Source organism: Talpa occidentalis, unplaced genomic scaffold (genome assembly GCF_014898055.3).
Source record: "Talpa occidentalis isolate TD23 unplaced genomic scaffold, MPIMG_talOcc4v2.1 talOcc4.9, whole genome shotgun sequence".
NCBI lineage: Eukaryota > Metazoa > Chordata > Mammalia > Eulipotyphla > Talpidae > Talpa > Talpa occidentalis.
Window position 1 is genome coordinate 66529192 of NW_023605305.1, and position 18209 is coordinate 66547400.

The 18209-nt window shown below is 46.0% G+C and overlaps 1 protein-coding gene and 1 long non-coding RNA gene across 2 annotated transcripts in view; one reads left to right on the forward strand and one right to left on the reverse strand.

Moving 5' to 3' along the window:
• Nucleotides 1-309: 309 nt before the first annotated feature.
• Nucleotides 310-10297, reverse strand: BOD1 (biorientation of chromosomes in cell division 1). Its single transcript, XM_037499016.2, has 4 exons — nucleotides 10070-10297; nucleotides 6659-6783; nucleotides 3972-4168; nucleotides 310-3026 (listed from the first exon to the last, which is right to left on the reverse strand). Exons 1-3 carry the CDS (start codon nucleotides 10295-10297, stop codon nucleotides 3973-3975), a joined length of 549 nt encoding a protein of 182 aa, XP_037354913.1. The 3' UTR covers nucleotides 310-3026; nucleotide 3972.
• A 233-nt stretch (nucleotides 10298-10530) lies between these two features.
• The window catches only part of LOC119235581 (uncharacterized), a 32122-nt gene continuing 24443 nt past the window's right edge, over nucleotides 10531-18209 (forward strand). Inside the window, exons 1-3 of the long non-coding RNA XR_005122859.1 lie at nucleotides 10531-10802; nucleotides 11169-11257; nucleotides 14222-14358. This is a non-coding gene — a long non-coding RNA (uncharacterized LOC119235581). The remainder of the gene's footprint in view (nucleotides 10803-11168; nucleotides 11258-14221; nucleotides 14359-18209) is intronic.

Below are 18209 nucleotides of genomic sequence, written 5' to 3' on the forward strand. Positions count from 1 at the left end.
GAAGGGAGGGAGGCAAGCCAGCAAGCTGCATTTGCCTGTTCCACAGGTTGGAAGTGGTGAGTGCTTGGAGCTCAAGCTGGTAGTTCTGCAGTCGGAATACAAAAATGGCGCCAGCCTTTGGCATTTTCATCAGGAGCCAGGAACACAGGAACATTTTCATCACAGCCAGGAACAAGAAGTGGGGCTGTTTCCCCACTTAAAAATAGTGGTAATTATTAAAAAAAAATACAGTAGTCACGACCCCATGACCAGTAGAACATGCTGAAGGGCAGAGCCCACCAACTATCAGTTTGTAGACTCCACCCTGGGAAAAGCATTTTTGCAAAGGTGACGAAGGCTGGAGAGGACTAAGGGAGTGTGCTGAGAGGCGGGAGGTCAAGTTGATTTGATTTGGGCCTCTATTGGCAATGAAGGGTGAATCCGGCAGACTGACAAGTTTGAAATTATTCTGTTAATAGGGAGGTAGACAAAGTAGGAAAGGCAGGGAGATGATAGGCTTCAAATTCAGAAAAGTCTTGGCTTCAAATCTCACCTCTTTCCCCATTAGTAGTTGTATGGAGATTAGTCAGTTGTTCATCTTTCCCAGGCCTGGGTTCAACCATAAAATGGAGAATAAATCCTACATCACAGATCATGAATGAAATCACACGTATGGAAATGCCTGCCAACTAGTAGGTGTCTAAGTTCATCTACTTCTTCCTTTTCAAAAGTATGTAAGAGAGGGAGATACTTGAAAGGAATGTTTTAGGAAGCATGGCCCAATGCAATTGGGAGACTGGAGTCAGAAGACTGGCTGACTCTCAGATGATGTGAGCAATTGGAGAGGATGGATAGTTATTACCATGTGGCCAAGGCCATTGCCAGTAACAAGACCATGAAAGTGGCCCTCCTGGCTCTCCTACATGTAAGGTGCACAGGGTGTGTTAGGGGAGGTAACATGTTCCCTGTCCCCACTACATGCAGCCATCTTGGACCAGCTACTGAGAACTAGGGCTGGAACTGAGTGGCCACGTGAGGCTATAGAACATGGGAGGCAGGCGAGCTCTGGGGCTCTTGCTTCTCCTGCTTTGACTTAGTCTCATGGACGTGGGACTTTGGAGATGACTTAAGAAGACGCACGTAGAGATAATTTTAAGAGAGACAGATGAGAGACAAGTGGGGAGGCTGACAATGGCAGCATTTCTCTTAATGTGTGCTCTCCTTCTGTCCTAGCTCTTTGGGACCTGCTTCTGAACCCCTTTCCTGTGGTTCCCAGCCAGAAGATACCTTGGACTTGTGGCAAGATTTTGTGCTTTGGCCCCTTCAGGCTTACCCTGGTTCCCATGAGGGGATGGATACTTTTGGAAGTTTTAATGAGAAACTATTATTGGGTCTATTCTTCTTTATGCACATTAATTCTATTAGCAATCTTTCACACTAGGAGACCCCAGGAAAAGGGAAGGTGCCAGGTTCCCTGCAGCAGCAGCATTTATCTTGATTTTGCTCTTTTCCTTCCAGACTTGTCTGGCTGTTTGACCATTTTCTATAGGTTACCATCAGGAGGTACGTTAAACCTGTGGCAGGTTTTCGGGCCTTAGTGGCACTGCGTTGGTCCAACCCTATTTGGCTGGGCATTTACCTGCAAGGGGATGGGAAACTTTGGGTGCTTGATTTGGAAGCTATATTCTTTGTTTTTTCTTTGTTGCACACTAATTAAAGTTCCTTTCCATTAAGGTCTTACATACTAGAGTATGTTTTGTCTTGATGAGGCAGATGACAGAACTTATTTACAGTGGGCAGGTATGGGGATTCTGGGGTGCCCCTCATCCTGCCCTGTAACAAATAAAAAAATCTAACAAGCTTGGTGTGCAGTAGTTTTTTTTTTTTTTTTTTTTCCGTATTACCCAAGTTTGGGGACACAGAGTGTTTGCTGGGGGCTACAGCATCAGCATCATCCAGACCCTGTCAGAATCTTGAGAACTCAGCTGCACCCCAAACTTCAGAATCAGAATATGCATTTTTCTTGAGAGCCCCAGGTGATACTTCTGCACATTCAAACTTGAGAAACCCCGATACAATGCACAACAAACTAAAGACCTGAATCAGGGGAGGGGCCCAGCCTGCCTGCTTCCAGCTACACCTAGAGCGGGAGTCCATGGACCTCCAGCCAGCCAGCCTTCACCACCATCTAAAACACACATGGAGTGCAGAGAGGAAAAGCTGCCCTTCACACACTGGGGGTCTAAGAATCAGCTGAAGCTTTGGAGTAACGGTATCAAATGATTTTATTACAAAACTTAAGACATTTTCACTTTTCTAAAAAAAACACAAACACGAGAATAAAATAAACACCCCAAGACTCACTAGCCCTTGCAGGATAGGAAGAAGCCTAGACAGAAAGCCTGCAAATATTTTCCTTATCCCCAATGTCTGTGCTTCCTCACAATTCTAGGGTCCTGTGTTTTGTTGCCTCTTACAGGGAAAGGCAACTGAAGCTATACGGTTCATGTATGAGGCTCACGACGACTTGAAGGCTCTCTGATGCCAGTAGCTTGTACAACTGGGTCTGCGACTCTGAGAAACAGTATCAAATGAGCACCATCACCCCTACTCCCACCTAACCTTTCCTGTCCTTAGTCTTTGAAATGGCCTCTTTGGGACTGCCTATGTTTCTTCATTGTAGCTTTTCCTATACCTAAGCACAAATCCTAAAATCCGCAGCTTCCAAGTTCAAGTATAAAGGTCTGTTTCAGGACAACACCAAATGGCTGTAGTGTTTCTTTGGGTCTCTGTAGTGTTCACTCCCAAGGGTGTCATCCCCTTGGGACAGGCGAGCCAGACAGCAACCCGTGAAGGGGCATACAGGTTCACCTTTCCTAACACCAAACCTGTTCCCTGTTCAATCTGGATACTGCCCCCCAGTCAAGGCTGAATCTTGAAGTCAGTGATGACCTTGCCCTGTCTTCATTCTGAAATTGTACTCTTATGAACTGTAACTGTTCTTCACCACTAATTCAGTGGCGCTTCCAAAAGGTGCCAGGCATAGCCTAAAAAAGAAAGTGAAGCCAATCAAAATGGCACTCTTAATGAAAAACAACATATACTTAATTTTATTTTCCTCAAGAAATTTATGATTTAACTAGAAAGACTTGAATTGTTTTACATTACATAATGGAATGGAGGTCTTCCACAGGCACAAAAATATAACTTCACTCTTGAGTGAGTACCTGCAATAGCCAATGCTCTTGCTGTGTTCACTCACTGATGTTTACACTGAATCAATAGCTTAAATAATTATATACACAAACAACAAAGTTTGGTGAGGGGATAGGGCATGATGGTTACCAACTATGGCTGAGAGCCCACTGCTTACTAGCCGAATTCCTAATGTTTCAGCAACCCTGCAGAAAAGCACCCTGGACAACCTACCTATCAAAGAGTTCAACCCTGTTTTGTGCTTCTTCAGCTGACTGTTTAAAATTTAATTCCAAATGTAATAAAAAAGGGAGTTCTCACAACAGAAGAATCCCACAGTAATCAAGAGTGGTAAATTGAAACCCCAACTGAATAAAAGGAAATTCGGCAGGGTTTACAGCAGACTTGGGACCCCATCTAGGATGCCACTTTAGAATGCGTGACTTGATTTTATATTCAAGTTGCAAATTAACTCATGTCCAGGGGTGAGATTCATTGCAGCAATTTCAGAAAAACAAGACTTTCATTGGAATGTCCCTGGTGCACACCGATCATCCCAGCTGGTTTCTAATGAAGCATCTACTCAGAGCTTAAACGTTTAGCTCTGGTGGCAGAGGAAAGTACCTACCCAGAAACGCTACTAATTAGTTCTCAGTGAAAAATGACTCAGAACAACAGCTGAAGTCCATCTGCAGTGATTACTTCTCTGATGAGACAAAGACACTAACCTGTTTTCTGCCCATTTTATAATCTCTACATCAGGGAGAAATGCTCCTGGCAAAGAGGGGATATCAGACCTTAGGAAGCATCCTGGGATGGAGCTGGAGGGTCCTGGCTTTCCGGCTCCGGGGGTGGTGCTGGCACAGCTTCTTTTTTCTGGGCTGCCAGGAACTCATGAATTGCTCGTTCTATCTGTGGCCTGAAGATGTGGTTTAGTTTAGGATCCACCACCTGAGAAATAATTCTGTCCACTCCAGCCTCCAACATGCCTGACCTGTGGAGACAAATTGGTCCTTCGTTACTTCGTTCCTCTGAGACTCAGCTTTCACCCCTCAACAAGTGTCATGTGAGAGCTCCCTACGCCTGACCTGGACAACCTACATATCAGAGAGTTCAAGCCCATGGTCATGCTCTGGAGGGGCAATTCACAACAGGATGCTGATTCACCATCTTACCCACTCCCATGCCAGTTTTACAAAGGAACCAAACAAAACTAAGCAGCCTGGCCCGGAGCACCTGAGGACAAGGACAGAGCTGAGAGCCCTCATCACACTGTCCAAGCCCACGAGCTTCAAGCTTCACTCCATTCCTTCAGCCTTGTCTCTCACCAGCAAAGTAGCAGGAGCCCCCCTGCCCCCCCCACACCCCCAGCAGCAACCTGGCTACTCATCCTCAACCCTCAGACAGCACAAATTTGTTCACAACAGGGTAAGTCCACACAGCCCTCAGCTGTGGCTGTTACCCAAAATACCGGGAACTTGGAAGCAAACAAACAGATAAAAAAATAAGCTCTATGTTCCTAAGCAACTAAAATATACCCCACTCCTTTGTGAAGGACAAAGATTAGTTAAAATTGACCACTGTCTGTTCAGATGCTCTAAGTGGGGTAGTGAGGAAGATTGTATTGACAGGAAATAAACTACATTTGAACAGTTTGGGAAACAGTCCATGCAGGTTCAAGCTGAAACGTTCTTCTCAAAGGAACAGAACACTGCAATACCATCACAGGCACACAGGCAGGTTTTCTTATATCCTTTAGACCTGAGAGTTTGAGGCCATGCAAGCTGTTGCTGGGGGTAAAAATAGGCAATAGTAACTAGGGAAATGGTGCGCCGGGATAAGCAAGGAAATAAATGGTGAGGGTAAATGGTCACAAGTGAGACAGAAATGGCCCTGAACTGTTAGGCTGGATAGTGAATAAAGTGCTCCTGGACTCTGGTAACAAGTAGCTTACCAACCCTAGATATAAACGCACCGCCAGTGGAGAGTCAAGGGCACTTCTGGGTAGATCTGCACTAGACAGTTAGGTGTCCCTGAAGATGCAGCACAACACAGCTAGGTCAGCAGTCAGAAAGCAAAGCCACCTCTCCTGAATCACAAGGCAATACACTGGTCTGCCTCTCAATTCCAATCACAGGGCTCTCTAGTGGATGTATAGGATTGATCAGGAGAAACAAAATGGCAGAGAAGAGCTCGCTTTCCTGGAGACCATTAAAGTGTTTGGGAGAAACATGAAATCTTGCCAGGAGCCAAAACAAAAGACAAAATGAACAAATAACAAGTAGTTAAAAGACTTATTAGTTGTAATTAGTTTCAATGGCAGAACAGGGACTTCCTATTTTGCCCTTGACATTGTAGGACTGGGGTCCAGCTCTAGGCCTGAACGGCTAGGCAGGACAACGAGTGCAGAGGGCCACAGTGTTTCATCCGATGAAAGCGTCCTACGGCCAAGGGGTCGATCTTTCTGTCAAAATATCATTAGGATTTGCCTCAAATTCAAAATGTTAGCAAGAATTACAGAAAGATGCCCACTATTAAATCCAAAATCAAGTTTTCAGGTTAAGTGAAATACATAAAAGATCAAATCAAAAAGCAGGGAAATTTAGACAGGTGGTAAAACTACGAAAAAAAGCAAGGAAATGATTAGTGTGCAAGTCAGAAGTAGGTAACTTCCGAGAAGGGGAAGGTGTACCTGGGAGAGGAGGGAAGCAGGGTGTTTGGAGGGTGCTGGTAAAGTTCTATTTCTCAACCTGGTGGTGATTACAGGCATGCTCCAGTTCTTTGTCCCACGGTCCTGTTCCAAGCACTATGCAAAAAGTGCCACAAGTACCCTCCAGGAGGGCACCAATGCTCACTGGAAATTAACAGGAATGTTGACAGTCTTCATATTGCTAAAGGCATCTTTACAAATATTTCAAAATATTCAGGGTTTTATTTTCTTAATATGCTGGCCAATGCTCTAGAAGGCAAGGTAAACACAAAGTTTATCTGTCCTGTGACTTAAGTTGTAAAGTAGGCTTTTTGTGAAGATGAGCAACACCACAGGTGAGGACCAGTGCCAGAGGAGTAAGAGCTTGATCAGTGAGTGGCAGCTACTGCCTCCTCTTAGGAGGAGCCATATGCCCCTAGTCTGCTCCCTAAACAACAGAAAGGCACTGGGTAATGATTTCCATTGGCATCCCTTGATTGGATATGTTACCCCACAGCCTGGGTAACTCCTGCCCCTTTGGCCTTTTTAAAAAGATTCAGATTTCAGCAGCAGCCATCCTGAAAGTGCTAGTTTGTTACTGAAAAACCTTTACTACTTCTTAAACCTTTTTATTCTGAAATCATGTATTCATAGGCAGTTGTGAAGAAACGAGCAGGAGGTCCATGCAGCCTCCCTCCCACTTCCCCCTCCCCCTCCAATGTCAGTGCTGGGGCACAGCCTCCTGTGTATCAGACTTGTGATTGCTGGTTTCTGCTCGCAATTCTGCTTACTTACTGAACCACACTCTGCCTCAGACCATTTCGCAATTGGTTTTTGTTCATTGTAGGATTCCACTCTTGTTTGTCCAGATGTGTCGACACAAAATTATCCACTTTCTGCCTCAGGTTTTGGTACGCTGGCTAAAATATTAAAAAGAAGGGGCAAGGTCAGACATACACACCAAATTTTGGGCACGGCTTTTTACAGAAATGTAGGTTTAAGTCTGAAGCATGCTTCCACCACAAGTCTGAAGATGCCCCTGCAGCACAGCAGAGCCCAGATAAATGACCATCACCTGCACCACCTCTACAGTGGGTGGGCACAAGGCCACACTTATTATTTCACTTACTTTTTAAATCACTCTAGAAAGGGCATCCTACTAGCTCTCCTGGCCCCCATTTTAGAGATCATACATTTAACCTTAGAAAAAGTAAACAATTCACTACATACATATGGCTAACATGTGGCAAAGTCACAGTGTAGGGTAAGGAAAAATGTCAGGCTTTTCTGCCCTCCTGCCATCAGGATAGATGATGGATCCTTGCGGTCCTGAATGCATGCCTGATGGCGGACACCTGGAATAGGGTGTGGACAGCTGTAGATAGGATTCACCTGGGCTAAGACTGGGCTTTTAAGGGCGGCGTCATGAGGACACCAGTAGAAGCCGAAAGAGAAGCAGAACTACGAGAGAGCCCAGGTAGAGTGAAGATAGGCTGGGGGCTGGGAGGCCTGTCAGCCTCCCGGACCCCCAGCATCCCTGCCTGCCATATACCTGGTATAATCCCAATAAAGGCCTGAAAACCCGCCAAGGTCTCCAGGACTCTGTCCTCCTTTACCCTGTCTGCATGGGATCATAGAAAACCTGCTCCGTGGCCCAGTCCTGCCCCTACACACGGTTAGGCCCAAACTATTTCTAAAGCAAAGGAACTGGGTTCTAGTCCAGATCCATCACTTATTAGCTCTCTGACTCTAGGCAAATCACCCAATCCCTAGAATTCAATTATTTCCAATTGTAAAAACGAATTATTACTACCTTACAGAGTGCTCTCAGCAGCAAAGAAGGGCTCAGAAAGTTCTCTGCATGAATGAGGGGCCACCCAAACCCCAGCATAACATAAGAATGGAGACTGAAGTCAAAGCCCCAGAATACTGAGGCTGAGGGGCAGTAAAACTTAAGTCCAAAAAGGGGCTAAGAGGCATGTATTGGTCTCAAATGTTCTCCACCCAGCTTGGATCAGGACAACAAAACTTAGTGAACAAAGGAGGGGCAGGTTGAGTCTCCAATACCTTCTGGTGCTATATCAGCTGCTGCTCTCCAATCCAAGAGTGAACACTGCTGTTCAGCCCTGTACTCCTCTTCCTGTCCTACTGCACATGTAGGATAAGTCCTGACCCCACTGATGCTGAGTGTAGCAACGTGGTATCTCTGGTCCATGGAGTGGCAGTGACAAGAGACCTTAAATGTAGCCGTGCTATGTCATTCGCCTCTTGAGCTCTGGTGACCCTCTTCTGAGGGCACATCCTGGGTAACTCCTGTCCCTTTGGCCTGGGACCCAGGATGAGTACCTATAGCTCCAACTCAGTTTGGATTCAAGTTTAGGCAACCTGCAGGCTACCTCGGTGAGCTGAACTTTAGTTGACCTGCAGCTCTGTCACCAAGAGAACAAATTGGCAAAGGAATCAGCAGACCCTAACTCCATGAGCAGACTCTTACAAAAGGCCAAGAGAACTGATTCACAGATATAAGATTCTCCCTTAAATCTGGGGAAAAGACGACAGGAAGGTGGGTGTGTAGTACAGCTAACCCACGTACTCTATGCTAGTGACCCTTTCCTGGTAACTGTCTTCCTCCCTTCACAAGGGCAAGGCAGTGGGGGCTATGTTCTCCTGGCCACAGGAGTGAATGCTTGACCCAAATACCAATGCACATTCCCTGCAATTGTTTGAACTTGAGCTGAGAATCTCTTTCTAGAGGGATTTCCCTTAAAAACTTCCAGAGCCTTGGGGGAGGAGGGGACTAAGTATATACAGTTCTAATAAGTTTTCTGGTGATAATGATGCTGCTTGGATTGCAATGTGATCCAAGGATGACACTTTGTGAAGCAGGGGGCTAAAGCAACAAAGGACCCAGTAAGAAGTGCCTGAAAACTCTTCAACGATTAGAACCACCTGGTAACTATGGGGAAGGGCTAAGGAGATGCTGAACAGGGAAGGTTCCAACTCCATCCCTCCCCAACAGCTGCTCAATATGCCTACTACGTTGAGTAAGCAATACAAAACCTAGTGGAACATAAGAAATACGAATGGAGAACTCGTGATGGGAAGATGAGAACACCGAGTCCTGGGAAAGGTGAAAGCTGTGAATAGGTATCTGGGACCCTTAAATTAGGAAAATCAAACACCTTTCTTCAAGGACAGCACTTCTACTTGGGTCCTTGATGTTGGAGAGTAACAGAATAAATCACTTACTATCTAGAATCCATCTGGACTGCTGGTCAGTATTCTACCCCAGAGTACACGGTTTGAAGACTGGATAGTGACTTACTCATTCTGGGCTTGCCTTCAGTATAGCTAGCCCACTACAGACCAATACATGTTCAGTGACTAACTGAATTAGGTCTTTCCCTAACTTTAAGATCTAGTTTTAAGCTAACACTCATGCTCAGAGGTAAGAAAAAGATCTCCATGACAGGCTCACTCCAGAGAAATCACTTCCCCAGGAGTCCAGTCAGTAAGAGAGCCTCTTAAATCTACAATGAAATAGAAAAGTATCTGAAAGAAAGAAAATGACCATCCCAGCAACTACTGTCTGACACCAAAGAACAAGATTTTACTGACTCCAAATAACCCTGGCAATTAACTAGGTAGAGTGAAACAGCATTTCACTGAAGGGGGTAGGGATGTATGAAGGGAGGGAGGGGTTGACATGGCATAAGGACCAAAAATAGGCACCAAATCCTCTTTCATTAACGACGGGGTACAAAATCAGGGTGCTGCTTCTAGAACAATGTGCTTTCATTCAATTGCAAAATCGTCTGCAAATCCCGTAGCTAGAGAAAAGGAAGAACCATTGCACCATTCCTGAGGCTGGTGCGTTGGAATTACTCCCCACCCCGGTTTGGTCACCATCCTCAGCAGCGCGGCGTCAAGGAGTCCCACCTCGAGAAAGAGCAGGTCTGGGTTAATAAGCGCAGCACGCCCTACCCAAGTTTAAAAAAGCGACTGGGCTTGCAGGCACAGGGCGAGCAGAGAGCCCACGCGTGCCCGCACTCAGAGCGCCTCTGCGCTGCCCCAAGCGGCCTCTCACTTCACTGCTGAGATTTTTAAAAAGTATCTTTTGTTTTCCTCTGCTGGGGAACAGGAGAGCCGCGACCTCGGCGGCCTCCGCTCCACGCTGCCTCCCTCGGGCCCCGAGGCCTCCCTTACCTTGGTGTCCACGTCGGCCAGGCAGTCCCGGCGGAAGCTGTCGAACAGCCCCCGGCTCTTGAGCTGCTCCACGATGAGCGCGATGAGCTGCGGGTCGCCGGGGGGCAGGGAGGCCGGGTTGATGGCGCCCCCGCCGCCGGCCCCCGCCGCGCCCGCCGCCGCGCCCGCCGAGGCCGAGCCCGCTCCGCCCCCGCCCACCGCGCCCGCGCCCCCGGCCCCGTCCGCCATGGCCGCGCCCCGGGCCCGCGCGGGAGACCGGCGGCGGCTTCCTCTCAGGGACGGCGGGCCCGGGTCGTGCAGAGGCAGCGAATGGACCGGAGAGGGTGGTGGCGGCGGCGGAGGAGGAGGCAGCGGGGGAGGCAGCGGGGGAGGCGGCGGCGGCCGACCCGGAGGCAGCGGAGGTGGTGGTCGCGGCGGCCGAAACCGCCCACTCAATCTCGGGCGCTCTGAGGATGACGTAACCTGAGGCGTTTGCATTGTGGGGCGGGAGGCTGTCGACTGTCATCTCCCGCTTTCTTATAGGCAAAAGTCTGGCGACTAAAACTACAATTCCCGGCAGGCGCCGGACTCGCTCGTCCCTAGTTTTCCGGGCATTCTGGGAATTGTAGGCTCCGGCCTCGTGATTGCTGCTACCTGGGCTGGCCTCTTTCACGAGGGTGTGACGGGCCTACCTGGGCGGCAGCGTGTCCCAACAGTGCCTGATTTTAAGAATTATCTGTGAGGCTAATTAAAGGTACAGGTGAACAGGTTTTTTATTTAGAGATTCTGATTCAGTGTTTCGTGGCCTGGGAATCTGTGCTTTAAACATGCGCCTCGTCTATTTGATCCTGGAAATTTGGGAAACCGTCCAGTTTCTATTCAACAGTGTGTGGTTTTATTTCCCCTCTTTATGATTTTAATAACAATGCATACTTATTTTATAAAGTTGTGAAATAACGCAAAATTGCGAGGAGAAATGAAAGTCTCACTGAAATCTCTGTGATAAGCCTCCCAGATATTAAATATTTTCAGTGATAATGTAATAAAAGCGGCACCATTATCGCCGCTACTTTACAGAGGCAGAAGTAGTGACACAGGGATTTTGTTGTTCTGATCACAGAGGCAGAGGGCGACGTTTTAAACTGGTTTCCTGAATCCAATCTTGCCATGTTTAGCAAAGGTACACCGCATCCTGGCATCTTACACAAGGTAAGGCTTTATTCTGATTTTTTTGTAGCCACAGTTCACCACTGGAACTCCATGCCACCACCAACTACCCTCTCTTCCTTTCAGCCTTTTGTCAGATATTAGCTCAACTCCTGTCCACAACTTTGCCAATTCTGTTAGTGTTATCTCTTCATATTATGTAAGTAGTAGGAGTATGTAAATAATAAATTATGCCATATCCTTGGCTCCTGGCAAGAGACAGAATACAGAGCTGGGATGCTCTCCCTCCAACATTTCCTGTGCAGAGAGTTTAACCTTCAAAATAAATGTTCAGGTGTTAGACTCATCCTTTAACAGCAGCTCAGCCTTTCCCTGGAAAGGTTAATGACAAACATTCTGTCATAATGCGCTACCATCCTGGAGACCACTTAATGCCTATTCCTAGTAATTGGCCCCACACTTACCAAACCCCTGTAGCCCCAGGAGAAACCCATCTAGTTGGGGCTGCCTGGACTCCATGTTCATTCTCTTTCAAGCTCCCTTATCACTTTGACCAGCCTCACCTTCATTTTTTATTTTGCCACATCACATCTTACTCTCTTTGCTCAAGGAAAACTTTTGACCCTCAGACCTAATCCAGAAGTGTCTGTCAGAGCCTCATTCTTGTTGCCATTATTGTAATTAAAGTGAATAATGTCTAAACTAATTGGCCAACTGTTTCCCCTGCTGGAGTGTAAACTTTAGAATTGGGACTGTGACTTGTTCATCGCTATGTCCCCAGCCCCCAGCACAATATACCTAACTCAAAGTGAAAGCTTGGGTTTCTGTTTCCTGGTGTCATATGATAGGATAGGAGACAGGAAGGGTGGGGATGGGTCATCTGTGACCATGCCATTGAGAAAAGAAAGAATGTAGTAGGAGATGATGGGTTAGTCTGTCATGACCTAAATGGGTGAGGGATCTTGCAGCATGGTGGCAGATGGCTTACCCCTTGGCAATCTCTCTGTAGGTCATATTGCTGGAACTCTGAACCATGAAAAGATGCTGAACCCTATACCTATGACCTTGCTTCTGGAATTTATATGAATGGTCTGGGGTGGGGATATGAGGACCATAGGTCATCAAGACTAGGGGCTTATTATCCACCCAAACTTGCAATAGCAGGTGGCCACTATTTCCAAAATGCTCTCCTTGGCAGTCAGGGAAGTGTAGTATATAGTAATGGTCACCAGGGAGCGCCATTGCTGTATTAATAGTACCAGACCTTTTGAAATTTTCATGCAGAATACTGTTTTAATTTTAGCTCAGTTATCCTTTAGCTCAGGTATTTTTTAGGAAATAAAATCACTGTTGATTCTTGGTATTAAACTCTGTGTGTAACAAGTGCTCAAACCACTGAATTGTAGGCATAAGGTGTTGAGATATTTTAGGTCAAAGACTGTGAAAGAATGGAAACTTCAATCCAAACTCAGATCTCCAAGGAGAAAGGGCAGAAATTAGGAAAGAAGCAACCAAGTCTATGGGTTTTTCCCATCAGATGGTGCTGGATTAGAATCCTAGCTCTGTCTGTTTGGGGGCTGTATGACTCTGGGAAAGTTGCATTCCCTCTCTCATCTTTACTTCTTGGGACCTTGGAAAGGACTAAGCACCATTTTGATTATCCCTTTAGGATAATTCCTGATCCTTAGCAAAAGTTTAATAACATTTTATAATCATGAGTTTACATTTTTGTTAGGAGATTATTTGATGAAACCTCCAATTCCCCCACTAACCTCTAAATTCCATGAAGGTAGAGATCTTTTTATTTTTTCATCATGTCCTCAGCACCTAGACCAGTGCCTGGTACATACAGGCTTTCAATGTATATATGATGAACGGATGGATGAAAAAAATAATTAATGAATGAATAAGAAATTTGCTTTTCTAAGTACAGTTGACCCTTGAATGATGTGGGCATTAGGGGTACTGACCCTCTGTATAGTTAAGAATCTGAATATAACTTTTGACTTCCCCTGACACACACTTATTATTAGCCTGCTGTTGACTGAAAGCCTTATGGATAACAGAAACAGTCAATTAACACATACTTTTTCATTATATGTGTTCTATGCTATATTTTTACAATAAATGAGAGGAAAGAAAATGTTATTAAGAGAATCATAGGGAAGAAAAGATACATTTACAGTACTGTACTGGAATTTTCCATATCCTAAGTTTCTGTTGACTATTAGAAGAAAATCTGCATATAAGTGAACATGCACAGTTTAAACTTGTGTTGTTCAAAGGTCAACTGTACAGTCGTGGGATATGTTCTGAGAAATGTGTCTTTCGGACATTTTGTCGTCATGTGAATGTTGTAGAGTGTAATTACACAAACCTGGGTGTTTGTGCCTATCCCACACACGAGCTGTAACTGAATAACCTTTTGGGACAATCATCCTATGTGTGGATAATTCCTGATCCTTAATCAGGAATGTTTTTTCAAAATGTTTTTAAATGATGAGTGACTGTATCGGTTAAGGCCATTTAGGATTTTTGATACTGGCCTCACCCAAATGTCAGAATACAGTCCGTATTCGGAGGGATCAGGTACAATCTAGTGAGCTGTCTAAATATATGACTAAACTGGACTAGAGACGGGGCCTGGGAGCTGGCCCCAAGGTGAGAAGTCAGTTTGTGGTTGCCTTGGTAACCCTTCCAGTTTTCTAATCCAAGATTCAGGTTTTTTCAGCAAGAGCATTCCTGAGTCCTCAGACTGAACCCAGGACTGCATTTAAACACCACACCCAGTCGTTGTTCTATCGTCATGTTCCTGGGGTGGCCCCTTTCTTGCTTCCATGTACTCATCCTAAGAGCCTTGCCGGTTCTTCGACTGGACTGCGCTGCTTTTCATAATTCCGAGCATTTAGAGTCTCTGGAGACTGACTGTCTGTTATGTCCTGGCTACGTCTGCACCATGTGATCTCTGCTGCAGCTTTTTGTTTGTTTCTTTCTGATATTTTCCAGCCTCTCTAATGACAGGGTGCTTTCAGATGCACACTAAGAAAACGAAAACAGGGCTTTACTCAGCAGGAGTCCTCAGCACTGATTTGTACCATGGCCGCCCCTGCCCTGCCACTTCCACCAGATGTGTGTCATCATAGGTAACATTTCATGCTGCCCTGTTGCTAACACATTGTCATTTTAAATTATTGTTACTAAAGGATGCCCAGTGAAAGAGGAAACTTGATACAGTATAAAGAAGAGTAAGACATTTGGAATCTGGCTTGGGTTGGGATCCAGCACCTGTACTTATCAGCTGTATGACCCAGGGCAATCCAGGCACCAACCTGTGCCTTGGTTTGCTCACTTGTAAAATGGGGATGATTTAAGTCCCTACCTTTTTATTGTCCTGAAAATGAGAGCTAATATATATGCAGAACCTGGTGCCTTGTAGACCCTCAATAACAGCTAACAAGATGATCTTGATGTAGCATCCTCATGTACTCAGCTGTAATCTGATAACGGGCAGAAATCTTGGTTACTATCTACCCAGTTAGCGCCAATTTATGTTAGTTTCAATAAATATTGCTAATCTTGTGATGACATAGGAAACCACTCAGCCAATCCCTAATTGTGGGCTCCGTGAAACCAAGTTCACAGTCCAGCCCTCCTGATGTCCTGGGTCTGGATCCTTAGACTTCACATTTGGAGTTTTAGTTGTCTCAAGTCGATGTGGGCATTGCCAGCACCTATCTCATAAGGATGTGAGAATTATACCTGACGATGCTGGGTAGGTGTTTCCTAGGGCTTTCCAGAGAGAAGACACTCCTTGGTGGTGATTTGTTGACAGGAAGGGGCTCGCACGAAAGTGACAAAGTATGTATGTGTAGAACGGATTGTTCCTGAGTCTGGGAAGCGTTCTCAGGGCAGAGCCCCTTTTGTTTAATGTGGTTTCTGGATGGTCGAGCTTCTCAGTCCAGTTCCATGATCTTCTGCCCCTCTGACCACTCTCCTGACCCCGTCCTCTGTCCTCATGGTTGCTGGGTACCCTAGGTGATGCTGGGGCACGGATATCCTTCTGGGCTGAAGGACAGGGGTGCATGGGAACAACTGGGAACCCCCACACTGCATGTCCTTGCCCTCTCATTTGAGACAACTGAGGTAGAAAAGTTCTAGAAGGGGCCTCCCTGCTGGCTCAGTGGTTGAGCACTGGGTTGCGAAGCTGCTCGCAGCCTTTGCAGAGCCAGTTCAATCCCCGGCTGCTCCCCGGCCACCAGAGGAGGGTCCCACATGGCGCATGGACCTCTCCTGCCGCCCGCTGCTCCCCTCAGCAGTGTACTTCGGTCCTTCTGCTTGCTCTGCTCCCTGCTCTGGCTCTGGTGAATTCTCTCACCCTCCCGTGCTTCTGACTGTACCCAGTGCTTCTATAAATAAAAATAAATAAATCTTTAAAAAAAAAAAAGAAAAGTTCTAGAAGGCACCCATGAGCTAACACAGGAAGTAAGTGCCTGGCCAATCTCTTGGCTTCCTTCCATTGACTTCTTTGGCCAACTCTCTGATAAAGCCTTTTGTTTCCATCCTTGGGCCTCTACATACACAGGTATGACAAAGTTCAAAAGTAGGCACAGTAAGAGAGTGGCAATTATAGAAATGTACTATGTACATTTTAAGTGAATATGGTCTCTTTCTCTCTCAAAATATCTTATTGTACATAACTATATTATTTTCAAACCCCAGTTGATCTCGGGTAACTGAAACTTTGGAAAGTGAAACTGCAGATGAGGGGTGTCGGCTGGACATAATGAGTGCTCAGTAAATCATAGTTAATTGTATTACCCACTGGTAATAGCCCCTCCCTCCTTGCACATACACACCCACCCAAATTCTTGTCCTTCTTGCAGTACATGTCCTTGAGAGCATAACTAAATTACATATTTGTTCACTCCAAAATAATGGTGTCTCTGTTCTCTTCTGGAGACAGAGGAGTGAAGGAGGAGACTCTGCCTGGGCCCTTATCCTGGAGGAGTTTGAAACCTTGAGGGAGGTCACCAGTGGAAATGCCTAGGGATGGAGGTGGGTGCAAAGGGTACAGAAGGGGCTCAGGTAATGGTCCAAGGCAATCTTGGGGACATCACAAAGGAGGTGAAATTGGAGCCAGGTTCTAATGAGTGCAGTGGGCATTTGCCTGGCTTTCTGGAAATGTTTTTGAAAATCCTTTCTGCACATGGGTGGCCCCCCCAGCGTATGAGTTCTGGCAGGAGGCAGAGACTCTTGCTATAGTAAGACCAGAGGCTTGATTTCTCAGCTTCCTAAGCACATGACCTTAACTTCAGCCATCAGAAATCATCTGATACTGTAATGCAAGCCTCTTGCTAGGGGAGCTGGTGCCCAGCCTTCAGAGGGGCTATGGTGGAGCTCCCACATGGGCAGCATCAGAGGTACTGATGCCATACCTGTCCCAACGAATGGTTGTGGCATCTCCATGGAATATCTGGGGGTGTGACTTTGGGGATGGCTGCTGTGCTTCCCAGGGGCTCTGGAAGCCACCCTGTACTATATCCTTTACTGTATACCTTTGCTACTTAAACCACCCAGAATCCATTTCTATGATGATTGAGAACCTTTCCTGGATAAGTAGAGAGGGAAGTTGCTCAGGGTCCCAGGAAGGTGATGCAGCTTGAGCATAGTTACAAGTTCAGTGAACTGGGGTGGGGTGAGGTGGGGGCAGTAGGAGAAGGCGGACACAGCACATGTTATTTGGGTGGGTCTGGACCAACAAAGAGATGAGGTTGAGAAAATAGGTTAGAACCTCAAATGCTACATTTCAGAGGTTGAACTTGACCTTGGGGTGGAGTCAATGGATTTTAAATTAGGGCAGGAGCAGCATCAGATGTGTCATTTACAAAGACTTCTCTGGGACAGCATGGGGTGTGATTGGACCCCATGAAGCCGGAGGCAGGGTGTCCAATGAGGAGGCTGCAAGGTTCGTGTCATGTAGGAAATGTTGGCTAAGGAGTCCCTGCTTTGAGATCTAGCTAAGAGCACTTATACCCTGCACATCCTCCCCTCCCACGCATAGCCATCCTAGGCCCTACAGAAGACCAAGTTTGAACTCCTCCATGATTTCTGGAAATCCTCCATGTCACTTCTGCTTCTGAGTTCCTGCCTTCCTGCGTTTTTTTTCACTTTATGAATTTTCCTGTAAAACTTAGTACCTTGATTTTCTGGTATAGACTGAATTTCAGTAACATGAAAAACAAACTTCATTGGACCTCTAACTTTCTCACTCTTAGAGGGCTTTCCATGTCTTGTGGGGTTCATGGTCAGCTATTTCTCTTTTGTGAGTACACCAGTCTCTGAGCAATTCATTATTTCCTCTCTTCTCTCCCCTGCTCACCGCCTCTTCAGTCCCATCCTCATGGATTGCTGGTGGAAAACCAAATTCTCATGATGGGATAATACACTGCAAGTCAGTGCTCTTGAGATCCTTATTTCATACTCCGCTTCAGACACACTTTTGCATCAAAGAGCTCACCCAAACAAGAGGGTCACCCTTTTAACAAGCCCCACACTCCTTTGAAGATAGAAGTAGCTAACAATTCTTTTTCTGCCTCTTTTATGGAGGATCACAGCTGCATTTTTGTGGCTAGTAACTATAAACCACAAAATAACAATGACTTACACAGGACAAAGTTTGTGTCATGTAAGAGACTCAGGGAAGGCAGCTCAAGCTGACAGGGTGGCTTTATGACTATCAGGCTCCCAGGCTCCCTCTGCTATCTTGAAAGTTCTGTCTCAGGATCCAAGATGGCTGCTTAAGAGTATCCTAACCATGGGGGCTGCAAAGCAGGCTGGGAAATGAAGTGTTGGAGTTTTCTGCTATAGCTTTCAGGATTCATAATATTAAGGATCGGGGCTCATGTTATTAAGCTTTGGTAAGTGTATATTGAGAGGAAATAAAACCTACTTATGTCAGAAGTTACACTGTACTTCAGAAGTACACTGAACTAGT